Here is a 26,820-nt window from a genome sequence, read left to right as displayed (position 1 = left end):
ACTGTTTATGTCTGAATGTTTCATGACGTCATTCGCCACCGGTTTTGTTGCAGGAAGCATGGCCGCCGATAAACTTGCTTCGAGCGTGAAATGTGAAGCGATCTAATGTCTGTTCTCGCCGCGCTCCGTTTAGCTGCGCGTTCGATGACGTTTCGTTCCCGTTTTCGGGATGTTTATGTCACCAAGCGTGTCCGTTGTTCTTACTCCACGAAAGTAAGTCAGTCCAATAACTGGATGCTGCGTTCACACCCTACTCAGAAACCAGAAAAGCCTCAAGTGGGTTTGTTTTGAAGCGTTTACATAGTTTTGACTTTTCAGGAAATACCCTCGGATAGTCTCAGTCGCGACCTTGAGCGGTACAAGGACTTGAAGGCGCGTTTCAAGAGACACCTGAAGGCAACGTACGGCAGGTTCGCAGAAAACGGACCTGACCACTCCGTGGTAAACATTGCGCAAGTGCACTGCTCGCCCACTTGAATATTTCCAACTGCGCAAGAAATTGCACGTTTGCATTTGACACAGGTCAGAGGTCGTCACCATGTTTACTTTGTGGAAGGAAACGGCGTCTACAGAGTGGAACGGACGAAACGTAAGCAACGACCTTTCGCAACATGGTGACGTTATTTTGCAGTGGTTCCCATAAAACCTTCATTCGCCTCTCGAAGGAGAAATTCCCCAAAAAGTATAAGTGCAGTGATACCTCAGCTTTCGAACTTAATTGCTTCCCCGAAAGTGTGTGTAAGGCGAAAAGTTCGTCTGCCGAACATTTATTTCCCATAAGAAACCATTAAAAATGAGAATAATCCGTTCCCAGGTCCCCATAAAACATAATTTCTCGACTAAATAAGCCTTAAAACTACACAAAATATACCTTATTTTATGTGTACTAAATGTGCTATTGTATTGTAATGAAAGCAATAAACTACAGTGTAATAAAGTGGTTTTATTGACCTTTGTGATGGTCGTTGTTGTAGTTGTAGTGAAGTTTCTGTGCTTTCTCGGCAATAATACCCTCACTCACACTGTCCCCTGCTAGCTGCTTTTTGTTCATCCAAATCAACTGATGTTTTACTACCTCTTGCATTGACTGAGACCGTTGCTTAGACAACACAGAAAAACACTTAGCCACACATAGCGCCCTTTAATAGCTTCCTTGTTCTTAAGGATGGTAGCAATGGTCGACTTAGCATACTTGTACTGGGACGTTAAGTCACACAAACGCACACCTCGTTGGTGTTTTTCGATGATCTCCTTCTGCTTCACCGTCCTTTTCTTTTGTGTCCTCTTCGGTTTAACACAACACAACATAATAGCAAAAGTACTCCACTCAATAACAAACCTCATCTGCACCGAGTGCACTCAAACTAGTCCGCCAGCCACCGTGGCGCTGTGTGGTTCGTATGCCAAGATTATATTACTGCAAATTTAATGTTCGTAAGGCGAAAAGTTCGTGAGCTAACGCGTTCGTAAGCTGAGGTATCACTGTATAAGTATCTCGATGTGATTTCTTGAAGCAATATCATGATGACACCGATGATCTGAGATGGTCTTAGAATTTCCTGTGTGTTGCGAATAAAGCGGCATATTGCTCGCAGGCGGGTCAGAACCAGAGCCAGTTCTCGACATGGGATGCATGGCGACAGGCAAGGATCCTCCGCATGCGTGGACGGTGCAGAGAATCCGCCTTTCCCCTCAGGAGAAGCATCTTGCCGCCACTCTGAAGATGTGCGGCGTTGAAACAACAAGGTCGGTACCGCATTTGTTCTGTTTTGATGAACACATTAGGTCACATGACATCCAAATCCAGGTGCGTCGTGGTGAAGCTGGGCCATAGAGGCGTCCTCACCCTTGACGACGTCTTTACCTTCGGTACATTTTGAAAACACACTTGAAATCCAATCATGGTGGCGAACGTATAACCTGATGTTTGTTTGTATCTTGGAAGAGTGGGCCACAGACGAGGTGTTGTTTTACACCAGTTGGGAAGCTCTGAAATGCCACAACGTGTATCGTCTGGACCTGACGCCAAATGAAAGCATCAGACGCCTCGTGTATGAGGAATCACAGCCGGAGTGAGTAGCAAGAAGCATTTCAAAAATGACGTTTTTGGCCGCTCTTGAAAATACAGGTAACATCTGACTTACGACTGAGTTCCGTTCCGACCAAACGGTCGTAAGTCAAAATGGTCGTAAGTCGAAATCCATTCAAAATGTTAAATAGAGACTCGGAGGCTAAGGACTCGCAACCCCCCCCCCCCCCCCCCACCCCATCTGGTGCCATCACGCAGTCGATTGCTGTGCGAGTGTGAGATGCTGGCTGGCCAAAATTGTTGTACACGTTGCCGGCCTGCTAGCGCGTTGCGGTGCCAGGCGTAGAATTACATTTTTAAAAAATAGGGTCTGGAGGTTGTGGTCGTGAGTACGGGTGGCCGTAAGTCGAGCTGTTTGCAAGTGGAAAGTTACCTGTACTCGAAGCACCTATTCGCTCTTTTTTTTTAAATAATAATAATAATAATAATAATAATGATCCAACATATTGTCTGTTATTGTTTTTGAGCTCTGGCCTAAGCCCTGTCAATGAAAATTGGTTCTTTGGGATAAAGGAACGACAGTGATACCTCAACTTACGAACTTGCCAAACATTTATTTCCCATAAGAAACCATTAAAATGAGAATAATCCGTTCCCAGGTCCCCATAAAACATACTTTCCTACTAAATAAGCCTTATAACTACAAAAAAAATACAGTGATGCACAGTTTACAAACTAAATTGGTTCCAAGAAAGTGTGTGTAAGGCAAAAAGTTCATCTGCCAAACTATTTTTTCCCATAAGAAACCATTAAAATGAGAATAATCCGTTCCCAGGCCGCATAAAACAAAATTTCCGACTAAATAAACCTTAAAACTACACAAAATACAGTGATACCTCAGTTGACAACCTTAATTGGTTCCAAGAAAGTAGCTTGCAAGCCAGCTAGATAGTTAATAGATAGTCAGCCAGTTAGATAGCCAACCGATAGCTAATAGATAGCCAACCAGATAGTTATTGTAGGGTAATAATGATTGATGATACTACTGAGTGCAGTCAAAGAAAGTAGGTATGGAAAACTAGTCCGCGAGCCACCGTGGCGCCGTGCGGTTTGTTTGGTACGTCGAAAACTAGTTTGTCAGGCAAGATTATATGCTCGTTAGTTAAATTAGTGAGCTAAAGTGTTCGTAAGCTGAGGTATCAGTGTATGTTGAAGCGAGAAGGGTCTAGCCATATAGCCCGAAGACAAAAGTCGTGCTTTGACACCATTTTGTGGCATTTAGTCATTGTCAGTCAATTCAAGTCATGAGATGGTTTGCCCCGCCCCCTTTTTTGCCCCCCCTCCCTCTCAGTATTTTTGTGGAGGTGTCCCGCTTGAGAGACGGCCGTGCGCTGAGCATCACCTGCAGCAGCAGAAGCAGCTCCCAAGTGTTGCTGGTGGACGTCTCCGACCCCCACCTCGAACCCGTCCTGGTTCAGGAGCGCCAACCGCAGTTGTTGTACTACGTGGAACGCTGGAGGGGCCACCTGATCATCCTCGCCAACACGGCGCCTGGACGGGAATATCAGGTAGAAAGAGATCGTAGGTTTTTTTTTTTAACTCTTTCGTGTCATAAATCCGTCCGTCAGGGATTGCCCCCCCACACCATCGTCCCATTCAGGTGGTGAAGGCTCCCCTCTCCGAGCCCTCCATGACGTCATGGGAGGCCATCTTCACCCCACCGCCCAACACTGTGCTCAAAGACATGGACGTGGTGGGCGACCATTGCGTTTTGGTTGCCGCGACGACGACCAATGAGCTGGAGCTGATCGTCGTTCCGCTGTGTCGACCGAAGCAAGCTTACACCTTGCAGGTAAATAAGACTATAAAATAAAGAAGAAGTCGTTGATGGATGTTTGGTGCAGTGATACCTCAGCTTACGAAGGCTTTAGTTTACGAAGTTTTCGCCTTCGGAACATTAAATTCGCGAGAATATCATCTTGGCATACAAACTACTTTTCGAGAAACATGGAGCGCCACAATGGCTGGCGGACTAGTTTTCTTCACCCACTTCCTTTGAGTGCAGCCGTTGTTTGTTATCGATTGGAGTACTTTTGCTCTTATGGGACCGAAAAAGACCCCACCACTTGTTAGTGTTAAACCGAAGAAGACATTAAAGAAAATGACGATTAAGGAGAAGAAGGAGATCATGGTGGGTGGTGGACTAGTTTTCTACACCCCCTCTCAGTGCAGATGTGGTTTGCTATCGAGTTGAGTACTTTTGCGATTATGGGACCGAAAATGACCTCACCACATGCTAGTGTTAAGCCGAAGATGACACAAACGAAAAACGGTCGAGCAGAAAAAGGAGATCATCGAAGAACACCAACAAGGTGTGCGTTTATGTGACTTAGCGTCCCACTACCAGTATGCTAAGTCGACCATTGCTACGTGTAGCTAAGGGTGTTTCTGTGATGTCTGAGCAAAGGTCTCAGGCAATTGAAGACGTTGAAAAACGTCTGTTGATGTGGATGAACGAAAAGCAGCTAGCTGAGGACAGTGTAAGTGAGGGTATTATCGCCCAGAAAGCACGGCAACTTCACTCGGATATCATCAAGAGGCAACTACATCAACGACCATCACAAAGGTCAATAAAATGACTTTATTATCCAGTACAGTTTATTTCTTTCATTACTATACAATAACACATTTCTTATACATACAATAAGGGATGTTTAGTGTAGTTTTAAAACTTATTTAGTAGGAAATGATGTTTTATGGCGACCTGGGAACGGATTATTCTCATTTTAATGGTTTCTTATGAGAAATAAATGTTTGGAAGACAAACTTTTCACTTTACACACACTTTCTGGGAACCGCATATTTATACATAAAACAAGGTATATTGTGTGGAGTTTTAATGCTTATTTAGTAGAAAATTATGTTTTATCGGGACCTGGGAACGGATTATTCTCATTTTAATGGTTTCTTATGAGAAATAAATGTTTGGAAGACAACATTTTCACTTTACACACACTTTCTGGGAACCGCATATTTATTATACATAAAATAAGGTATATTGTGTGTAGTTTTAAGGCTTATTTAGTAGAAAATGATGTTTTATCAGGACCTGGGAACGGATTATTTTCATTTTAATGGTTTCTTATGGGAAATAAATGTTTGGAAGACAAACTTTTCACATTACACACACTTTCTGGGAACCGCATATTTATTATACATAAAATAAGGTATATTGTGTGTAGTTTTAAGGCTTAGTTAGTAGAAAATGATGTTTTATCAGGACCTGGGAACGGATTATTTTCATTTTAATGGTTTCTTATGGGAAATAAATGTTTGGAAGACAAACTTTTCACATTACACACACTTTCTGGGAAGCAATTAAGTTCGTAAGCTGAGGTATCACTGTACTGTAGTTGGCTCCCTCCCCGACTAACCGCTCCGCTTGAAGCTGCCCCCCTGGGCGTGCGTGGTGGAAAGCCGGCCTGCGGGCTTTGCGGAACAAGACGGCACGATGGAGTTCGTGATCTCCTCTCCGGTTCGTCCGCCGCTCTTCTACCGTCTTCACCCTGAGGAAGGTCTCCTTTCGTCGGGCGCCGGAAACGGGCCATCTCTCTTTCCAACCCACCGGGGGGAGGACACAGTGGTGCGCTTGACGGCTCGCAGTCAGGTGCCAACACTCGAGCCTTCATCTGCTCGCATCTGGTGGCAGAGCAGATTAGAAGTATCATTTTTGACAGCGTTTCGTATGTTTTCCCAATTATTTTAAATGAGTATACAGGTAACATCCAAGTTACAACCGGCGTGAGTTATTACCACCCGTACTTACGACTACAACTTATTATTATTGTTATTTATTTATTTGTTTATTTTAATTCTATACCTAGCACCGCAACGCGCAAGCAGCCGAAAACGCGTACTACAATTTTGGCCGGCCAGCCAGCCAGCATGTCACACACTTGGACAACACTACTGCGTGACTACACTCAATAGAGTAGTTATACAGTGCAGATACCGTCTCCTATAGTACTGTACACTACTTTTTTCCTTCGGCGTCCGCCTGAGTCCGAGCGTGCGTGTCGAGCGACCTCTTCTGGCCGTTAGCAGGGAGTTTTTCAACAGCACGTTCAACAGTAATAAAAAAATCGATCATATGAAATCTAAAATGTTAAAAAGGACACTAAAAGTTATCAAATTTATGAATGAACTGTAAACAGTTTGGTATCTAATAGTATTCAATCGAAAATGTTGCTTAAAAACAACAGATTGACATCGTATACTATCCTGTCGTCTAAACGTCACGTTGGCTATTTTGAATGGATTTCGACTTACGACCATTCGACTTGCAACCGTTTTGTCGGAACGGAATTCGGTCGTAACTCGGATGTTACCTGTATAAAATTGATAAACTGTACAGTAGACCGTTTTGTATACATTACAGGTACAGTTATACAGTAATAAAAATCCATAATACGAAATATGAAATGATAAAAATGACACGAAAAGTGATCACATTTATAAATGAACTGTAAACAGTTTGGTATATAATAGTATTCAATAGAAAAGGTTCTTTATAAACAACAGATTGACATTGCATATTATCATGTCGTGTCAACGTCACGTCGGCCATTTTGAATGGATTTTGACTTACGACCGTTTGACTTACAACCATTTGACTTACGATCGTTTTGTCGGAACGAAATCCAGTCGGAACTCAGATGTTACCTGTATAAAATTGATAAACTGTACAGTAAACAGTTTTGTATACATTACAGGTACAGTTATACAGGAATAAAAATCGATAATACGAAATATAAAATGATAAAAATGATACTAAAAGTTATCAAATTTATGAATGAACTGTAAACAGTTTGGTATCTAATAGTATTCAATCGAAAATGTTGCTTAAAAACAACAGATTGACATCGTATACTATCCTGTCGTGTAAACGTCAAGTTGGCTATTTTGAATGGATTTTGACTTACGACCGTTTGACTTACGACCGTTTTGTTGGAACGGATCCCGGTCATAATTCTGATGTTACCTGTATTTGTTAATTGACGTGACCGAAGTCAGGTAGCGTTGACACTACTGAGAATTGCACCCCCGCCGCAGGATGGCACATGGGTGCCGCTGACGCTGCTTCACGGCGTGCAAAAGTGTACAAAAGACACTCCTCTGCTGGTGCACGTGTACGGAGCTTACGGCCGAGACGTGGACATGCGCTTCCGCCCGGAGAAAAGGTTTCTGCTGGAGCAGGGCTGGGCTCTGGCCTACTGCCACATCAGGTCGCCGCCATCCGCCAAACGCGCCATCAAAGCGTTTCTTTCTTTTTTTTTAAATGTCCTTCCGCCTTCTGCAGAGGGGGAGGCGAACGCGGGCTGGCGTGGCAGAGACAAGCTCAGGCGGAGGGGAAGCGTAAGGGCGCGGAAGACCTTCAAGCCTGCCTGGCTCACCTCTTCGCCTTGGGAGTCTCCAGCGCCCGGAGGACCGCCCTCGCCGCCCGCAGCGCCGGCGCCGTGCCGGTGGGGGCGCTTTGCAACAGACGCCCCGACATGATGCGGGCGGTCACGCTGCAGGTACGCGTTTTGGGCGCCGGCCCAGGGGTCGATATGTGAATCTATGAATGAGGAGAGGATCAAAGTGTCCTTTTCACCAGTGGATCAGAGACGTCATGGTGGAATGTGCACGTCTGTTACAAGCTAAATGTTGAAAGCAAAAACGAAGCTGTAGCATCCATTGACGATAAGAGATTGTCTCACATCTGACAATCGAGCTAGCTATCAAGCTACCTACCTAGCTATCTATTTGCTATCTATTAGATGTCTAGCTAGATTGCTGCCTATCTCGCCTATCGAGCTATCTATCTATTATCTAGCTAGCTTTCTATCTATTTGAGTTATTCCGGGTTGAATGAACGCTGGCGCGTGTGTTTGCCGCTGCTCAACTGCAGAAAAAACATATCCTGTGATTGTAAAGAGACCTTGAGAGGTAAGAAGATAGAAATGTTATTCTCAAGCTATCTAACTAGCTACCTAGCTATCTATTTGTTATGTATTTGCTATCTATTAGCTATCTAGCTGGCTATCGAGCCAGGAATCTATTAGCTGTATAGCTATCCAGCTAACTATCCAGCTAGTTATCTATTAGCTAGCATTCTATGTATTTACTTTCGGGTTGAGGGAACGCTGGCGCGTGTGGCTGCCGCTGCTCACCCACAGAAAAACTGATCCTGTGATTATAAAGTGACCTTGAGAGTTAAGACGATAAAAATGTTCACTAGCTACCTCGCTATCTCTTTGTTATGTATTTGCTATCTAGCTGGATAGCTAGCTATTAGCTATCTAGCTAACAATCTAGCTAGTTATCTATTAGCTAGAAAGCTAGCTTTCTATCTATTTGATTTTGGGTTGAGTGAACGCTGGCTCGTGTAGCTGCCGCTGCTCACCCACAGAAAAACTGATCCTGTGATTGTAAAGTGACCTTTACAGTTTTGAAAGGCGCTTTGAAATGAAATGTATTATTATTATTATTATCATTATTATTATTATTATTATTATTATTATTAGTGGTAGCAGTAGTAGTAGTAGCATAATTTAAATTCCGACTTGTTTGACAGAGTCCTTTCCTGGATGTGTTGGCAACCATGGAGGACCTCAAACTGGCGCTGGACGACAGGGAGGAGTGGGGTGACCCCCTGGGAAACCCGCAGCACAGGATCGCCATCGCCTCCTATTGCCCAGTTAGCAACATTAGCCGTCAGGTCGAGAATCTTCCCACTCGAGTCGTGTTGAAAGTCGAAAGTCTTCGTTGACATGCGGCTTTCCCGATTGACCCTCCTTTAGCGCTACCCGTCGATGCTGCTAACGGCCTACGCCGATGACCAGAGGACGCCGCTGGCGGGCGTCCTGAAATACGTCGAGAAGCTGAAGGAAGCGGGCCAACCGGGTACGTCACGCTAACGCGTCGGTGGGAGGTCACCTTGCGCGTATGCGCGTGCTCGCTAATTGCACTCGTCCGTTCCCCCAGAGACGTCCCCGCCCCTAATCGGACCTCATCGCATCACTCGGCTTGCGTTGTTCGCCCGAGGGAGGGCGGCGGTGTCGTCGTCTGTGCGCATAATCTGGCCTCTCCCGAGTTGATTTGATAAAGTGCTGATGCCGCGCAGGCCGGGCGGCGGCCCATTAGCATGTTTAAGAGATAGCGTATCGCCGCCAGAGATTAGACGCCGCGGAGCGGGGAGCTGTCAAGGTCAAGACCGTGCTTGTGAAACGGGGACGGGGGGGGGTCAGGGTGGATCATCAAAATACAGTGATACCTCGGTTTACGAACCCCTTGGTTTACGAACTTTTCAGTTTAGGAATGTTAAATTTATAAAAAAAATTACCTTGGCATACGAACCATTTTTCGGGATACACACGGAGCGCCACAATGAGTGATGTGTCATTCGCGAATGAGCTCGTTCTCCTAACAAGAAAATGGCAGACAACTTTTTTTGGGGGTCCTCTATTCCCCGCCCCTAGTCTTCGGTTAAAGCCACGTGATTGGTCAAGAACGCACCAGTGAGGGGGGGTTAAACATTAAATAGATAGGCAGACGACAGAGAGAGAGTGAGAAAATGGATGGAAAACAGTGACTCGTTTCAACTTTGATATTTCAAAGGCAGAGTGTAGACTGCAAGGTTAAAATATCCTATCAATCAGGCTCCACAAACAACCAGCACAAATCATCTGTACACTTGATGCAAAAAGCTATCAACCCAGCTAAACAGAACACAATAGATGAGGAACAAGGTAAAATTATCGCAGAGAAAGCACCTACAAGGGATCATTCCGCAAGATGGTGAAAGAAGAAGAAGGCTACATTCCTCATCAAGTGTTTAATGCTGATGAAAGCGGCCACTCCATTCCATCAAGCCATCAATGACCATCAAAAAGGTAAATAGAATGACTTTATTATATAGTACAGTTTATTTCTTTAATTATAATACCATAGCACATTTATTATACATAAAATAAGGTATATTTTGTGTAGGGCTTAGAAAATTAGCAAGTAGAAAATTAAGTTTTATGGAGACCTGGAACCGGATTATTCAGATTTTAATGGTTTCCTATGGGAAATTTATTTTTGCGATACACACTTTTTGTCTTACATCAATCTGTCTGGGAACCAATTAAGTTTGTAAACCAAGGTATCACTGTACATACGGGCCAACATGGACAACCAGCCGTGAGACGGAGAAGCTCCTTCACCTTAGCTTTCTTCCAGACCCGGCAACAAACATCGCGGTGGATCTCCGACCCGGAGCCGACCACGAGGGACCCGCTGACTGGGAGTCGGTGCTGGAGGAGGTAATGGGCTAGCCCGTGTCCGCCGTGCGGTTCTGGGCCAAGTTGCAGCGGGCCACGTGACACGCCGTCTTCCCCCACCGGACGCAGGAAGCCCTACGGATGGCGTTTCTCTACCAGGAGTTGGACGTGGACCCGCCCGGCACCCCCTGCAGGAGGAGGAAATAAAGCAGGAGACGGGACCTGGTGACTGCAGTGTGGCTTTTTTATTGAGGAGGGGGGCGGCGTTAGCAGCGGTAGAGAACGTCCAAGGCGCCGAGGTAGCAGGCCTTCTCCGAGACGTAGCAGCGGTGCGGGTGGCTGTCGTGAAAAGGGGTGCGCGGGGAAAACTCCAGCATCAAACCTTCTCCCGCTTGGGTGGCGATGCCAGACTTGCTGAGCGCTTCGCCGGCGGCGCCGGCCCGCTCGGTGCTCATGGTGACCCGCAGCCGCTCGGGCAGCTCGGCCACCGCCGATAGGTCGGTGGTGGCCGGCCGGGGGCCCAAATTCAGGACCACCAGGAAGGCGCGGTCCAGCCCGTCTAGCTCTCGCAGGTAGGCGAAGACGCCGCCGCCATCGTCGTCGGCGCTCACGTGGCAGAACCAGCCCCGTTGGAGGGCCGGTTCTGACTGCCGCAGCCCGCTTAGGCGCCGGTACTGGGACAGCGGTGAGCCGGCGTCGCCTTTCTGGGCCTAAACGGGGGACGAGGGGGAAGAGGTGCGGCAACTTCACTCGGATATCATCAAATGTATGCACAGTGATACCTTGGCTGACGCACTTAATTGGTTCCCAGACAGTGTGTACGGCGAAAAGTGTGTATCCCAAAAAATAATTTCCCATAGGAAACCATTAAAATGAGAATAATCCGTTCCCAGGTCCCCATAAAACATAATTTTATACTTTCTAATTTTCTAAGCCTTAAAACGACACAAAATATACCTTATTGTATATACAGTAAAGTCTTGTTATATCGATATCTGATATAACGATAGTCCCGGTTATATCGATACTATTTCTATGCACGCACGGAGAAAATTACATGCAAACAGGGTTGGATATATCGATAGTCCCGGTTATATCGATATTTTTTCGGACTCCCTTGAATATCGATATAACGAGACTTTACTGTATAATAAATGTGCTATGGTGTTATAATTAAAGAACATAACCTTCTTCTTTCCCCATCTTGAGGAATGATCCCTTGCAGGTGCTTTCTCTGTGATAATTTTATCTAGTTCCTCATCAATTGTGTTCCGTTTAGCTGGGTTGATAGCTTTTTGCATCAAGTGTACAGATGGCTTGTGCGGGTTATTTATGGAGCCTGATTGATGGGATATTTTAACCTTGCAGTCTACACTCTGCCTTTGAACTATCAAAGTTGAAACTCTCACTGTCGTCTGCCTGTCTCTTTAATGTTTAAGCCACCCCCCTCACTGCTGCGTTCTTGACCAATCACGTGGCTTTAACCGAAGACTGGGGGCGGGGAATAGTGGACAAAAAGAGTTGGCTGCCATTTTTTTATTAGAAGGGCTCGTTCGCGAACGACACATCACTCATTGAGGCAGCTCCGTGTACGAAAAAAGTTCGTATGCCAAGGTACAATTTTCATAAATGTAACGTTCGTAAAACGAAAAGTTTGTAAGCCAAGGGGTTCGTAAACCGAGGTATCACTGGCCTACCTCCACGTTGACGCTGGCGTAGTTGGGATGCACGGGCAACCAGGTGGCGTTGTTGAGCTGGTTGAAACCCACGTTAGCCTCGCCGTTCCACTGCATCGGCGAGCGCTGGGGCGCCGCGCTCACACTCTGCGGAAAAACGCGCAATCACGCGAGGCTCGGTAGGCGCAAAAGCGTTTTACCGCATCGTATTTGCCCGGCGACTATGCCGTTAAGCACCTGCTGGAGGCTGCGCACCTGCGGGACAAGCCCCAAGTGTACATAGAATGCTTGCTAATAGATAACTAGCTAGATAGTTAGCTAGATAGCTAATAGATAACAAATAGATAGCTAAGTAGCTAGTTAGATAGCTGGAGAAGAATATTTTTATCACTCAACCCGGAATAACTCAAATAGATAGAAAGTTAGCTAGCTAGCTTATATATAACTAATAGATAGATAGGTCGCTTATAGAATGCAAATATATAGCTAGCTACGTTGCCAGCTAGCTAATAGATAGCAAATAGCTAGCTAGCTTCGTAGACAGCGAGATCGCTAGCTAGATAGCCAGCTAAATAGCTCAAGTAAGCAACATAATGTAAAAAGACCAGGAAGGACCCATTATACACTTTCTGATCGACATTATTCCTATCAGAACAATTTTTGGAGCAAACAATATATTGCCCTATTTGGGCGATATAATTTCATACAGCGGATACGTTGATTGTAATGATGGCTCATTACACCCTAGCTAGCTTGTTTGCTAGCTAGCTTAATAGAAGAACCTGAATTTCACACGTTTGTTTTGCTTTCGCGGGCCGAATAAAATGAGGTGGCGGGCCACATTTGGCCCCTGGGCCTTGACTTTGACACCTGTGATGTAAGGGAGTAGCCAACTATCTGAATACAAAGAGATCTAGCTAGCTTGCTCGCTAGCTAGCAAGCGCAATAGATGAGCATGGAATTTCACAAGTTTAATTTCCTTTCGCGGGCCGAAAAAAACGAGGTGGCGCGCCACATTTGGCCCCTGGGCCTTGACTTTGACACCTGTGATGTAAGGGAGCAGCCAACTATCTGAATACAAAGAGAGCTAGCTCGCTCGCTAGCTAGCAAGCAAGGGTCGGTCGGCGCAAAATCGCGAGCCGACGCGCGTTTTACCGCATCATATTTGCCCGGCGAGGTCGCCAGGGTCACGTTGATGTTCTCCATGCCGATCTCCTCGCCGTAGAAGGTGCTCGGCGTCCCGGGAAGCGTAAGCAAGAGCATGTTGAGGAGCCGGGCGGACGTCACGCGGGGCGCGTTGCGGTTCCCGACCTGGACGGGGTGCCGGCGGGGGGTCGTCAGGGAGGCTCGACGGACGACAAAGGCGGCGGCCGATGTCTCTCACCAGCCAATTGGGCCAGCGTCCGGCGGGCATGTTGGCCATCCAAAGATCCACCAGCTGTTGGAGCCGCAGGCCGCTGGTGTTGGCGGGCAAGTCCACAAGGTGCCCGTTCAGGGGGAAGTCGCTCTCCTGCACCAGGGGGGTCCCGTAGTACATCATGGTCTTTTCCACCTCGTTGCCATCATGTGACTCTGTCACCAACAACCTGGATAATAATAATAATAATAATGCGTTAGCGTTCACTCGACCTGGAATAGATAGAAAGCTAGCTATCTAGCTGCGCTGGGCGTTCACTCAACCTGGAAAAACTGAAATAGACAGAAAGCTAGCTCGCAAGCTAATAGATAGCTAATAGCTAGATAGATAGCAAATCATCATCCATTTGATTTATAAGCGCCTTGCAAAACTTTCAAGGTCACTTGACAATCACAGTTTTTCTATGGATGAGCAGCGGTAGCCACACGCACCAGCGTTCACTCAACCCAGAAGTAACTCAAATAGATAGAAAGCTAGCTATAATCAATAGAAGAGGTTGAAAAACTTGATTTTGATGAACGAAAAGCGGCTAGCAGGGGACAGTGTGAGTGACTTGTGTAATGGAATCACTGAATTGACCGTTGAACATGCAAACCTCTGAAACAGCTACTTGAGGTATCAATATGAATGAATGAAAATCTTTGAAAGTTAATGTTATGGGTAAATAAATAGTCAGCATTAAAAAAGATGAGATGACCTTTATTTGTCTCACATTGGAGATTGACACAAATGTAACACACTCAGTTTTCCACCTTGCAAAATTTCAGTTTACATCACTTAATTCTGTAACAACAGCATTTCTCTGGAATGTAACGCTATTTATGTAGCATTTAAAATGATTATCTAAATGACGATAATCTGACAAGACGAATTCATAATAATAATAATACATTTCATTTATAAGCGCCTTTCAAAACATTAAAGGTCACTAGACCCTAGACTCTAGAGTGACCTATCTAACTTATCCTGTGACTCTTCCTTGCAGCCAACTGTCCAGAGCAATGGAGAGTGTGAAAAAGAGGTGAAGAAGCGTGTCCAGGCAGGATGGAGCGGCTGGAGAAAAATGTCAGGTATGATGGGTGATAGAAGGGTTTCAGCTAGGATGAAAGGGAAAGTGCCTCACCACTGTTTTATAACAGTGGTGAGACCAGCCATGATGTTTGGACTGGAGACAGTGCCTCAGAAGAAAAGACAGGAAGCAGAGCTGAAGATGTTGAGGTCTTCTTTGGGAGTAACCAGGTTGGATAGGATCAGGAATGAGTACATCAGATGGACAACTCATATTAGAGGCTTTGGAGAGAAAGTCAGACTGAGATGGTTTGGACATGTCCAGAGGAGAGAGAGTGACTATATCGGGAGAAGGATGCTGAGCCTTGAACTGCCAGGCAGGAGACCGAGAGGAAGACCGAAGAGGAGGTTTATGCATGTGGTCAGAGAGGACATGAAGGTAGCTGGTGTGAGAGAAGAGGATGCACAAAACCAGGTTAGATGGAGGACATTGATTCGCTGTGGCGACCCCTGAAGGGAAAAGCCGAAAGGAAAAGAAGAAGATAGAGTAAATAGATAGCCAGCTAAATGAACTCCAGCAGATGAAAACAAAAAACTTGTTGAGACGAAGGTGCAAAGCGGGGCGGGGGGAGGTGAAAATGGCGACGCGGTGGCGCGGCGGGTACCTATGCCTGCCCGGCTCCCGGCTGAAGACCTCCATGTGGGCCCTCCACTCCCTCAGCAGATCGTGCAGGCCAACCTGCGTGGTGGTGAAGTCGTGGTGGAGGTCTTGCTCCAACGTCACCCACTCCTGCAAGACCAAATATGAGCATGGAATTTCACAAGTTTGATTTGCCTTCGCGGGCCGAATAAAATGATTGTGCGGGCCAGATTTGGCCCTCGGGCCTTGACTGTGACACCTTTAATGTGAGGGGTTAGCCAGCTAGCTATCTGAATAGAAAGCGACCTATCTCGATCGCTAACTAACTTGATCACTGACTCACTAGCTTGATCTCTGACTCGCTAGCTAGGTACCTAGATAGCTTGATAGATGATAATAATAATACATTTCATTTGTAAACACCTTTCAAAGCTCTCAAGGTCACTTTACAGTCACAGGATCAGTTTTTCTGTGGGTGAGCAGCGGCAGCCACACGCACCAGCGTTCACTCAACTTGGAAGTAACTAACATTGATAAAAAGCTAGCTAGCTAGGTAGCTAATAGACAGCTAATAAATAGCTAATAGATATCCAGAGAGCTAACAGCTAGCCAGCTTATAGCCAGCCAGCTAGACAGCTAATAGCTAGCCAGCTGTCTAATGCATAGCTAATAAATAGCTAATAGGTCGCCAACAGCTAATCATGGATGGGCATGGAATTTCACAAGTTTGATTTGCTTTGGCGGGCTGAATCAAATGAGGGGGCGGGACAGATTTGGCCCCCGGGCCTCGACTTGGACACTTGTGACGTAAGGGAGTAGCCAGCTAGCTGAATAGAAAGAAAGGTAGATAGCTAATTTGCTCACTAGCTAGCGAGCTCAATAGATGATCCTGAAATTTCACAAGTTTGATTTGCTTTGGCGGGCCGAATAAAATGAGGTGGCGGGCTAGATTTGGCCCCCGGCCCTCAACTTGGACACTCACTATGCTTTTGAGGAACCCAAGAGCCCTAGCCCGGCTGGGACTGGAGTTCTACTTGTAACGCCTTTTTTTAAAAAGGATCTTGTATTCGTCACGATCTGGTTGGCGACCAATGGGTGGCGCTGTTGGCCCCGCCAGCACCTGCACAGGTGTTGGTCGTTCCAATCCGTGGCAGTCAAAAGGACTCCCAGCACGACCATTCGGTGTCGGGTCATTGAATGTTTGTTACACCCTGTCAGGTTTGTTTAATCTTGGCAGATTTTTCCTCATGGTTTTCTTTGACACTTTGTATTTTTCTATTCGGATGACTTTGATGTTTTAGATTTTGTTCCTGCTGACTTTATTTTAATACAATTTGTCAATTTGCTTCTCCCTCCTGCCTGCTTATTGGGGATCCACAACCATCACCACCTCGCAAACTGACAGTATTAAACGGTCAAGTGACAAGTGTGTGTGTGTTTTAAATGAAGAAACACACACACACACGCACGCACGCACACACACACATCAATCATTAAGGAAGCCTGTTAAATTGTGCTGAAACATGAGTGAGACTTGCGGTCAGAATAAAGCACCCTGCCATAATGTTAACGATCTGATAGCAACCTGAATCCTTTGACTCGCCCAAAAAAGAAAAAAAAAACCACGTGTTTGGCATCAACTCCTCACACGCTGTGCTAAAGTGCGCCGCCTCACAGATTCATCTGTTGACGATACCCTTAAAAAAGCCGCAGAGGCCTCTGGACTTTTAATAATAATACTAATAGGAAACTTTGGCATCATACAATGTGACTTCTCTCTTTACATCTGTCCCAACCCCAGCAGCAGTCTCAGTGGTGAGGACGAGACTACTGGCGGACGTTTCTCTGCATGAAAGAACCAAACTTAAAGCGGATCACATCTGCCAATTATTGGAAATCTGCCTTTTAATACTACGTGTTTTCAATTTCGGGAGAAGGTTTATAAACAAATTCATGGTTGTGCTATGGGCTCACCAGTTTCACCCATAGTGGCTAATCTGTACATGGAAGAGATGGAGAAACAGGCCCTCACATCCTTCCCGGGGACAAAACCTAGACACTGGTTTAGATATGTGGACGATACTTTTGTCATAATTAAAAAACAAGAAATTCAATCCTTCACAGATCACCTCAACTCTGTAGACATCAACATTAAATTTACTCGTGAGGACATTAAAGAGAACCAACTAGCCTTCTTGGATTGTAAAGTAATTATAAAAGAGGACAGAGCGCTAAAAACAGAAGTCTTTAGGAAGGCTACGCACACTGACCAATACTTACTTTTTGACTCTAACCACCCTTTACAACACAAACTAGGAGTTATCAGAACCCTCCAGCATCGGGCTAAACTAATACCAACTAGCATTGAAGGTAGAGAAAAGGAGTCAAAACATATCAGGAGAGCACTCACTAACTGTGGGTACCCTCAGTGGTCGTTCAACAAATGTCAGAAAGAAAGAATAGGGAATGAATCCAAAAATTCTGAAGATACAAAAAGGAGAGGAGTAGCAGTACCTTACATTGCAGGAGTTTCTGAAAAATTACAAAGAGTCCTTTGGCAACACAAAATTCCTACTTATTTCAAACTGATAAACACATTAAGGCAAAAATGAGTGCATCCAAAAGATAGGCTACCAAATCAAAAACAAAGTAATGTAGTTTATTCAATACATTGTAAGAATGAAAATTGTAAAGAGCAGTACATTGGGGAGACTCAACAAATTCTCAAAAAAAGACTATCAACATCGCAGGGATAATATAAGTGGGCCTCAATCGGCAGTACATTTGCACCTAAAAGCGAGCAACCACTCATTTGACGACAATGAGGTTAAAGAACATAGATGGTTTGAAAGGGGAGTAAAAGAAGCGATTCTTATAAAACAACAAAATCCTTCATTAAACCGGTCTGGTGGGGTGAGGTTCAATTTGGGTCGTTCATACAATAGCCTGCTTAGGCAAAACAGGTTAGGCAACATTCGTAATGCTGATGAGGTGATACCGGAGGGAGGGGGGCAAATAGGCCAGTCGTTAGTCAGGAATGTAGGAACAATCAGTGGGGCCACAGGGAGTGGTCCTCTGCTCCCCCCAACCTGAGAATAGGGACCTATCATAGTTGTGTCCGGCGCCACCATGTCTGGACATTAGGGATATATAAATAGGGCCGACACGACCAGTCAGACTTTAGTTCGCTGACGAAGCCTCTTGGATAGGAGGCGAAACGTCCGAAACCTTCAAATTTGTACAGATGACGGCTGAAGAAACCTTCTCATCGATGGACCACTCCTGTACGACTGAGAGCTTACACAGACGTAAGTGCTTAAAAATGTATTATTATTATTATTATAAATTTAACCCATCAATTAACATGGGGAAAAAGGCAAATGCTACCCCCTTGTGGAAGGGAAAAATCATTGCCAGTGCTTGATCGGCACCCATGCATGAAAAAAACAAATTTGGGAATGGCGCTCGACGTCATATTTTCAATTCCCGAATACATTTGTGAATGGCAGTGAATGAGTGAAAAACGTTTGCGGCCAACTCACGGGGGGCATTTCGGGGTCCACTTGGGGCTCGTCCCGCAGGTGCGCAGCCTCCAGCAGGTGCTTGACGGCGTCCATCCGGAAGCCGTCCACTCCTTTGTCCAGCCAGAATTGGATGACGTCCTGAAAAACAAAAGTTGTTGTGACAAAATGGGAGAAAAAAGACAAACCACAGGGCAGCAAGTCGCACTATGAGCCCAACAACAAGTCATAAAAAGCGCAGCAACTCAACATAATGTGGAGATTGTGCAGCAGTTGACCACGCTGGTAGCAAAGTAGCTTTGTATTTTGTTTTCTACTTCTTTGTTTCCTTTTCTCTTCCTTTCATAACTTTGCTGCTGTGAAATGTCAATTTCTCCACAGCGAGATGAATAAAGGTACAGTGAGACCTCAACTTGCAAACACCTTATCTTACAAACTTTTCATCTTACAAACGTCAAATTTATGAAAATTAAACCTTATAATAAGCACTATTTTCCTAATACACACCCACCACGGCCGGCGGAGTGATCGTCGGCGGAAGCACACGACCGAACAGCACCAGAGAGAGGTTAAGTTACCAACAGTCCATATGGAAGGTGACTCTCCTTCCATAAGCCATCAACGACCATCAAAAACGTAAATAAAACTTTATTTTACAGCACAGTTTATTTCTTTAATTACAGTCCTCATGTAATCATGTAATGCGCCTCTCTTTCCAAACAGCAATTCCCTTTGACCTTCGACCTCCAAGGCCATTCCATCAAGCCATAAATGACCATCACAAATGTAAATAAAGTGACTTTATGATACAATTCAGTGTATTTCTTTCATTACAATACAATAGCACATTTATTATACATAGAATAAGGTATGATGTGTGTAGTTTTAAGGCTTATTTAGTTTTAAAGTATATTTTATGGAAACCCGGGAACGGATTATGCCCATTTTAATGGTTTCTTATGGGATTTTTTTTTGAGATACACACTTCTCGCCTTATACACTCTGTCTGGGAACCAATTAAGTTCGTAAATTGAGGTCTCACTGTACATTCAATCCAATCATTCACTTTTTGACAACGAAGTGGTTGCTGAAATGAACCCCCAGAAGCAGCCTCTTGAGGAGAAGTCGAGTTTGGTACCATTTCTTGACAAAAAACATTGTACAGATCATTAATTTCAGGGATACGGGCATAATAAATCATCACAAATACATGTACAGGTAGCATCCGACTTACGACCAAGTTCCGTTCCGACCAAACGGTCGTAAGTCAAAATGGTCGTGAGTCAAAATCCATTCAAAATGTTGAATAGAGACTCGGAGCCTAAATCACTGGCAAACTCCCTCCCTCTGGTGCCATCACACGGTCGATTGCTGTGCGAGAGTGACATGCTGGCTGGCTGGCCAAAATTGTCGTACGCGTTGCCGGCCTGCTAGCGCGTTGCAGTGCCAGGCGTAGAAGATTTTTTTTTAAATAGGGTCTGGAGGTCATGGTCATAAGTACGGGTGGTCGTAAGTCGAGCCGGTCGTAAGTCGGATGTTACCTGTATATAACGAAATAACAGCACCCACTGCTGTCTTGCCAGGCTAAATAATAATAAATAACCTAGCTGGCTATATATTTGCTATCTATTAGCTATCTAGCTGAGACTTTTCAAAGGCGCTTATAAACTAAATGTATTATTATTATTATTATTATTATTATTATCATAATATGACGTCTGCGTGGCGCGTTTGTGAAAATATGAATGGAGCCGAAAAAGCCACGTCGTTGTAGCGGTCTGAGGGGGCGGCCATTTTGCTCTGCGCTGCCACTTGTCATCGACGGCAAAAGACATCGCAAATTTTCGGGGCTCAGCCGCCAAATGTGACGCGAGGACACCCCCAACGCGTGCGTGGCTATCATCTTACGAGCATCTCCTGGCGGACATGAGGGTTTCTGAAGTTCAGGTCAGGCTGGTCTTTCAAGAACTGGTGCAGGTAACACTGACCCCGCACCGCGTCGTACGTCCACGACGAGTTGCCAAACACGCTCACCTGCAAGGAAGTAAAGAAGGAAGGTGGGAAAGGAATGAGGAAGGCAGGGAGGGAAGAAATGAAGAAAGAAGGACGGAGGCGAAGGAAGGAGGAAGGGGGGAGGGAGGGAGAAAAAAAGAAAGAAAGAAAAAAAGAAAAAAAGAAAAAAAGAAAGGACGGTGAAGGGAGGGAGAAAGAAAGAAAGAAAGAAAGAAAGAAAGAAAGAAAGAAAGAAAGAAAGAAAGAAAGAAAGAAAGAAAGAAAGAAAGGACGGTGAAGGGAGGGAGAAAGAAAGAAAGAAAGAAAGAAAGAAAGAAAGAAAGAAAGAAAAAAAGAAAGAAAGAAAGAAAGAAAGAAAGAAAAAGAAAGAAAGAAAGAAAGAAAGAAAGGACGGTGAAGGGAGGGAGAAAGAAAGAAAGAAAGAAAGAAAGAAAGAAAGAAAGAAAGAAAGAAAAAGAAAGAAAGAAAGAAAGAAAGAAAGAAAGGAAGGTGAAGGGAGGGAGAAAGAAAGAAAGAAAGAAAGAAAAAGAAAGAAAGAAAGAAAAGAAAGAAAGGAGGGAGAAAGAAGAAGGGAGAAAGAAAGAAAGAAAGAAAGAAAGAAAGAAAGAAAGAAAGAAAGAAAGAAAGAAAGAAAGAAGAAAGAAAGAAAGAAGGAGAAAGAAAGAAAGAAAGAAAGAAAGAAAGAAAGAAAGAAAGAAAGAAAGGAAAGAAAGAAAGAAAGAAAGAAAGAAAGAAAGTGAAGAAAGAAAGAAAGAAAGAAAGAAAGAAAGAAAGAAAGAAAGAAAAAGAAAGAAAGAAAGAAAGAAAGAAAGAAAGAAAGAAAGAAAGAAAGAAAGAAAGAAAGAAAGAAAGAAAGAAAGAAAGAAAGAAAGAAAGAAAGAAAGAAAGAAAGAAAGAAAGAAAGAAAGAAAGAAAGAAAGAAAGAAAGAAAGAAAGAAAGAGAGAAAGAAAGAAAGAAGGAAAGGAAGGAGGGAAAGAAAAGAGTAGAAAGAAAGGAAAGAGGGAAGGAAGGAAGGAATGATGGAAAGAAGGGAAGGAAGGAAGAAAGGAAGGAAGGGAGGTAAGGAGAGAGGGAGAAGGAAGGAAAGAACAAAAGAGGGAAGGAAGGAAGGAAGGAAGGAAGGAAGGAAGGAAGGCGAAGGGAGGGAGAGAAGGTAGGAAAGAAGGAAGAAAGGAATGAATGATGGAAAGAAGGGAAGGAAGGAGGAATGAAGAAAGGAAGGAAGGAAGGAAGGAAGGAAGGAAGGAAGGAAGGAAGGAAGGAAGGAAGGAAGGAAGGAAGGAAGGCGAAGGGAGGGAGAGAAGGTAGGAAAGAAGGAAGAAAGGAATGAATGATGGAAAGAAGGGAAGGAAGGAGGAATGAAGAAAGGAAGGAAGGAAGGAAGGAAGGAAGGAAGGAAGGAAGGAAGGAAGGAAGGAAGGAAGGAAGGAAGGAAGGAAGGAAGGTAAGGAGAGAGGGAGAAGGAAGGAAGGAAGGTAGGTAAGGAGAGAGGGAGAAGGAAGGAAAGAACAAAAGAGGGAAGGATGGAAGGAGTCGGTAAGGAGGGAGGAAGGAAAGAAGGAAGGAAAGAAGGGAGAAAGGAATGAGGGATTGAAGGACAGAAGGTAAGGAGGCACAGAGAAAGGAAGGCAGGAAAGAAGGTAAGGAAGGAAGGAAGCAAAGATCAAGCAAATGAACGTTTCCGCTCTAAAGCGTCATCCGGGTGGCGACGGCGGCCGGCCCGCGGTCAAAGCGGGAGAGAGAAACGTGCAAGCCACCCAGTTATTGGGCTTGGGTGGCGTTCCACGGCAGTCGGCCCAGACGTAGTAGTCGCCGTAGTGCGGATCTCCGGCGCGACTCCAATTAAACCAGCGGTGCCGATCGCTGGTGTGATTGGGAATCAAGTCCAGCATCAGCTTCAAACCTGCCGGCAGCACAAAGATGGACGCTCGCCTGGCCCCAAACGGCCACGGGAAGCGGCCGACCGCCGGGGGGGGGGTGGCACTCACCCAATTTGTGCATCTCGGCCAAAAGCTCGTCAAAGTCCTGCATGGTGCCGAAAAGCGGGTCCACGGCCCGCAAATCTTCCACGCCGTAGCCCGCCTCCTTGCTGGGGGAGCGGTAGAAAGGACTCAGCCACACCGACTTGATGTTCAGGTACTGGAAATGCTCCAGCTTCTCCTGAACGCCTGCGGGGGGCGCACACGTGAAAAATCCAGACCCTCAAAAGTGTCTGAAACTCATGACAGAAAGTTAGCAGACACCAGGGCAGACAACTCTGAAAAGTTGCCTGCCCGGCCATGAAGTTGCCTGCCCCATTTTTCACAACTTTACAACACAATAAGATGACTAGTCGCAAAAAAAAGTATTGTTGCAAAGTACAGTGATACCTCGGCTTACGAACTTAATTGGTTCCCAGACAGAGTGTGCAAGGCGAAAAGTGTGTATCCCAAAAATGATTTTCCCATAGGAAAGCATTAAATTGAGAATAATACGTTCCCAGGTCCCCATAAAACATAATTTTCTACGAAATAAGCCTTAAAACTACAACAACAAAAAAAATACAGTGATACCTTGGTTTCCGAACCTAATTGGTTCCCAGACAGTGTGCAAGGCGAAAAGTGTGTATCCCAAAAATGAATTTCCCATAGGAAAGCATTAAATTGAGAATAATACGTTCACAGGTCCCCATAAAACATAATTTTCTACAAAATAAGCCTTAAAACTACAAAAAATATACAGTGATACCTTGGCTTCCGAACCTAATTGGTTCCTTGACAGTGTGCAAGGCGAAACGTGTGTATCCCAAAAATGAATTTCCCATAGGAAAGCATTAAAATGAGAATAATACGTTCCCAGGTCCCCATAAAACATAATTTTCTACAAAATAAGCCTTAAAACTACAAAAAATATACAGTGATACCTTGGCTTCCGAACCTAATTGGTCCCCAGACAGTGTGCAAGGCGAAACGTGTGTATCCCAAAAATGATTTTCCCATAGGAAAGCATTAAAATGAGAATAACACGTTCCCAGGTCCCCATAAAACATAATTGTCTACAAAATAAGCCTTAAGACTACAAAAAAATATACAGTGATACCTTGTCTTCCGAACCTAATTGGTTCCCAGACAGTGTGCAAGGCGAAAAGTGTGTATCCCAAAAATGAATTTCCCATGGGAAAGCATTAAAATGAGAATAATACGTTCCCAGGTCCCAGTAAAACATAATTTTCTACGAAATAAGCCTTAAAACTACAAAAAAAAAATAATACAGTGATACTTTGGCTTCCGAACCTAATTGGTTGCCAGACAGTGTGCAAGGCGAAACGTGTGTATCCCAAAAATGAATTTCCCATAGGAAAGCATTAAATTGAGAATAATACGTTCCCAGGTCCCCATAAAACATAATTTTCTACGAAATAAGCCTTAAAACTACAAAAAAAAAATACCGTGATACCTTGGCTTCCGAAGCTAATTGGTTCCCAGACAGTGTGCAAGGCGAAACATGTGTATCCCAAAAATGAATTTCCCATAGGAAAGCATTAAATTGAGAATAATACGTTCCCAGGTCCCCATAAAACATAATTTTCTACGAAATAAGCCTTAAAACTACAAAAAAAAATACAGTGATACCTTGGCTTCCGCACCTAATTGGTTCCCAGACAGTGTGCAAGGCAAAACGTGTGTATCCCAAAAATGAATTTCCCATAGGAAACCATTAAAATGAGAATAATATGTTCCCAGGTCCCCATAAAACATAATTTTCTACTTTCTAATTTTCTAAGCCGTAAAACTACAAAATATACCGTATTTTATGTATAATAAATGTGCTATGGTATTATAATTAAAGAAATAAACTGTACTGTATAATAAAGTCGTTTTATTGATCTTTGTGATGGTCGTTGATGGCTTGATGGAATGGAGTGGCCGGTTTCATCAGCATTAAACACTTGATGAGGAACATATGCTTCTTTGACCATCTTGAGGAATGATCACTTCACTTGCTAACTGTTTACTGTGACTTGCTCTCACTGATTGTATTATTCTGCACCCGAAGACCTCCAGTTGTGGTTTGCCTATACACTGTTGGGCATGTCGCACAATGATGCAATGATTATGTTGCGTCGTCTGGTACAAGCCACATGAACTCTTCTTTCCACCATGCTTTTAATGTACATTTACGTTTTGGAGTGTCGTGAATTTTGTTCGCTTCCTTTGAATCTTTCTTCTGGGGCTGAGGTTCTGTGCGTCTACGTTGGAAAAAGATGCACAACCTGATAACGCTTGGGAAAGTCCAAAGCACGAAGCAGACTTCTGATTGGCTGCCGTGTCGAGTATGCAAATTGCCCAAAGAACCGGTTTGTTTTCTTCCTTCAGCGATCAGTATTCAGTGAACGTTTAACCCGGATCCTCTCACAAAACCACACGCGATATCACCGTAGTACCAAAACGCGAAGACTTTCATTCATCAAAACCGAAAACGAAAGGCATAAGCTTACAAAACAATAATAAAACATTTGATTTGTAAGCGCCTTTCAAAACTCTCAAGGTCACTTTACAGTCACAGGATCTGTTTTTCTGTGGGTGAGCAGTGGCAGCCACACGCGCCAGCGTTCACTCAACCCGGAATAACTCAAATAGATAGAAAGTTAGCTAGCTAGCTAATAGATAACTAATAGCTAACTAGCTCGCTAGTTAGGTAGATAATAGATAGCAAATTGATAGCTAGCTAGGAAGCCACCAAAATAGCTAACCAGGCAGCCTGTTAAATAGCTAGCTAGATAGCTAAAGAGCCAGCTAGTCAGCTAGTTGGGTAGCCTGCTAGAGAGCTAGCTAGATAGCGAGACAGTTGTGGCAAACAAACCCGTTTTGGAAAGATGGATCCAATTTTTATAATAATAATACAATGATCGCACTCACTGACAATTGTTGTGTTTACGTGACTTTATGCCTACCGGAAGTTAGCGGACGATCACGTGATCATAACAAATGACGTCACCCTATAACGCTCGGGAAAGTCCGGAAGCAGGAAGCCGGCTTCTGATTGGCTGTCGTGCCGAGTATGCAAATTGACAAACGAACCGAAATTCAGAAATTTCCAAAAGATTTTGAAATCTGAATAATGTATTCCGATTTCGAACGTTTGCTTTACTGAATAAAGTTTGATTTGCAGAAAAATCTTTTTTTTTTTTTAAGTTGTCGGACACCCGGGCTGAGACGTTTTGCAAGTTGTACGCCCGATGTAAAAGTTGCACGCCCCAGGCGTCCGGGCAGACGTTATTTCAGACAATGTGACTCACCCCTCAGGTCCCCCATCCCATCGCCGTCCGAGTCCTTGAAAGAAGGCAGGTAGACCTGGTAGACGGGCGACAGCTGCCACCAGGCCAAGCAGCGAGGCGACAGCGCCACCAGGGTGACGGTGAGGGCTAGCAGGGCCAGCGCGCAGGCCACAATCAGCCAGAACAGGACTTCGCGTGGGACTCGGTAGCGGGCGTGCGACGAGTACAGAAGCAGAACCTCCTTCGGCATGCCGGCGTACGGCTTGATCTGCTTCAACTCCTCAGCGGGGGGGTCCGGCGCTACCGCAGGCGCCGGATCCACCGCGTCCTTCTCGCCGCCTTCGTCATCCTGGAAGGCCGGATTGACGGCAACTAGCTCCACGTCGTACGCGGCTTTCTTTGAAGGCATCGCGTGGCGTTGTGGCGTCTCTCTCCAAGTGTGTGTGTGTGTGTGTGTGGAGGTCAGGGTTCCGTCCTTTTGTTTTTATCTCTCGGGCACGCGTGCGCACACGCGCGCGCTACCTGTGGAATGCGAGGGTTAGCGTTAGAGATTAGCAAGCGCTTCTGAGCAAAGGACACCCTGGAATTGGATGAACCTTTATTAGTCTGGCAGTGGAACAATTGACATTTCACAGCAGCAAAATGAAGAAAGGAAGAAGAAAGGATAGGAAGAAGTAGAAAGCAAAATACAGGAGCTGCTCTAGAGGCGCCCACTCTCGCGTCGCAATCTTGAATAACTAACAAATAATGCGACAACACAAAGACACAGAGAGCCATTACTTCTTTTCACCAGTGGATCAGCGACGTCACGGTGGAATGTGCACTTCTGCTCCAAGCTAAATGTTGAAAACAAACACCAAGCTGTTAGCATCTGTGCACATTGCACCACGACGTCCCTGATCCACTGCTGTAAAGGATGCTTTGATCATCTCCTCTTTCATCTAGAACTGCT

The 26,820-nt window shown here is 44.8% G+C and overlaps 2 protein-coding genes across 2 annotated transcripts; one reads left to right on the top strand and one right to left on the bottom strand.

Annotated features, from left to right (window-relative positions):
- The first annotated feature begins 20 nt into the window (after positions 1-20).
- Positions 21-10,569, top strand: prepl (prolyl endopeptidase like). Its single transcript, XM_089011536.1, has 15 exons — positions 21-213; positions 319-441; positions 523-589; positions 1,596-1,746; positions 1,808-1,869; positions 1,946-2,072; positions 3,381-3,597; positions 3,690-3,881; positions 5,478-5,696; positions 7,142-7,314; positions 7,389-7,605; positions 8,646-8,789; positions 8,872-8,974; positions 10,295-10,377; positions 10,465-10,569. The coding sequence occupies exons 1-15, from the start codon at positions 106-108 to the stop codon at positions 10,540-10,542; spliced, it is 2,064 nt and encodes a 687-aa protein (XP_088867662.1). The 5' UTR covers positions 21-105; the 3' UTR covers positions 10,543-10,569.
- Positions 10,561-26,355, bottom strand: slc3a1 (solute carrier family 3 member 1). Its single transcript, XM_089011537.1, has 10 exons — positions 25,890-26,355; positions 22,600-22,779; positions 22,369-22,514; positions 20,506-20,631; positions 18,619-18,738; positions 15,102-15,226; positions 13,396-13,597; positions 13,167-13,322; positions 12,033-12,158; positions 10,561-11,045 (listed from the first exon to the last, which is right to left on the bottom strand). Exons 1-10 carry the CDS (start codon positions 26,275-26,277, stop codon positions 10,602-10,604), a joined length of 2,013 nt encoding a protein of 670 aa, XP_088867663.1. The 5' UTR covers positions 26,278-26,355; the 3' UTR covers positions 10,561-10,601.
- Positions 26,356-26,820: the final 465 nt, after the last annotated feature.

Source organism: Hippocampus bargibanti, linkage group LG13 (genome assembly GCF_051943395.1).
Source record: "Hippocampus bargibanti isolate YZ-2025 linkage group LG13, ASM5194339v1, whole genome shotgun sequence".
Taxonomy (NCBI): domain Eukaryota; kingdom Metazoa; phylum Chordata; class Actinopteri; order Syngnathiformes; family Syngnathidae; genus Hippocampus; species Hippocampus bargibanti.
This window is presented reverse-complemented; position numbering and strand designations above follow the sequence as displayed.

Excerpts from the sequence above, each read along its gene's own strand:
- prepl (XM_089011536.1), top strand. The coding sequence starts at position 106 with ATGTCTGTTCTCGCCGCGCTCCGTTTAGCTGCGCGTTCGATGACGTTT. Across the intron at positions 3,882-5,477 it reads AGCAAGCTTACACCTTGCAG|CTGCCCCCCTGGGCGTGCGT; the intron begins GTAAATAAGACT and ends CTCCGCTTGAAG. Across the intron at positions 8,790-8,871 it reads TTAGCAACATTAGCCGTCAG|CGCTACCCGTCGATGCTGCT; the intron begins GTCGAGAATCTT and ends ACCCTCCTTTAG.
- slc3a1 (XM_089011537.1), bottom strand. The coding sequence starts at position 26,277 with ATGCCTTCAAAGAAAGCCGCGTACGACGTGGAGCTAGTTGCCGTCAAT. Across the intron at positions 20,632-22,368 it reads CACCCAAGCCCAATAACTGG|GTGAGCGTGTTTGGCAACTC; the intron begins GTGGCTTGCACG and ends ACTTCCTTGCAG. Across the intron at positions 15,227-18,618 it reads TGGACCCCGAAATGCCCCCC|GAGTGGGTGACGTTGGAGCA; the intron begins GTGAGTTGGCCG and ends TTGGTCTTGCAG.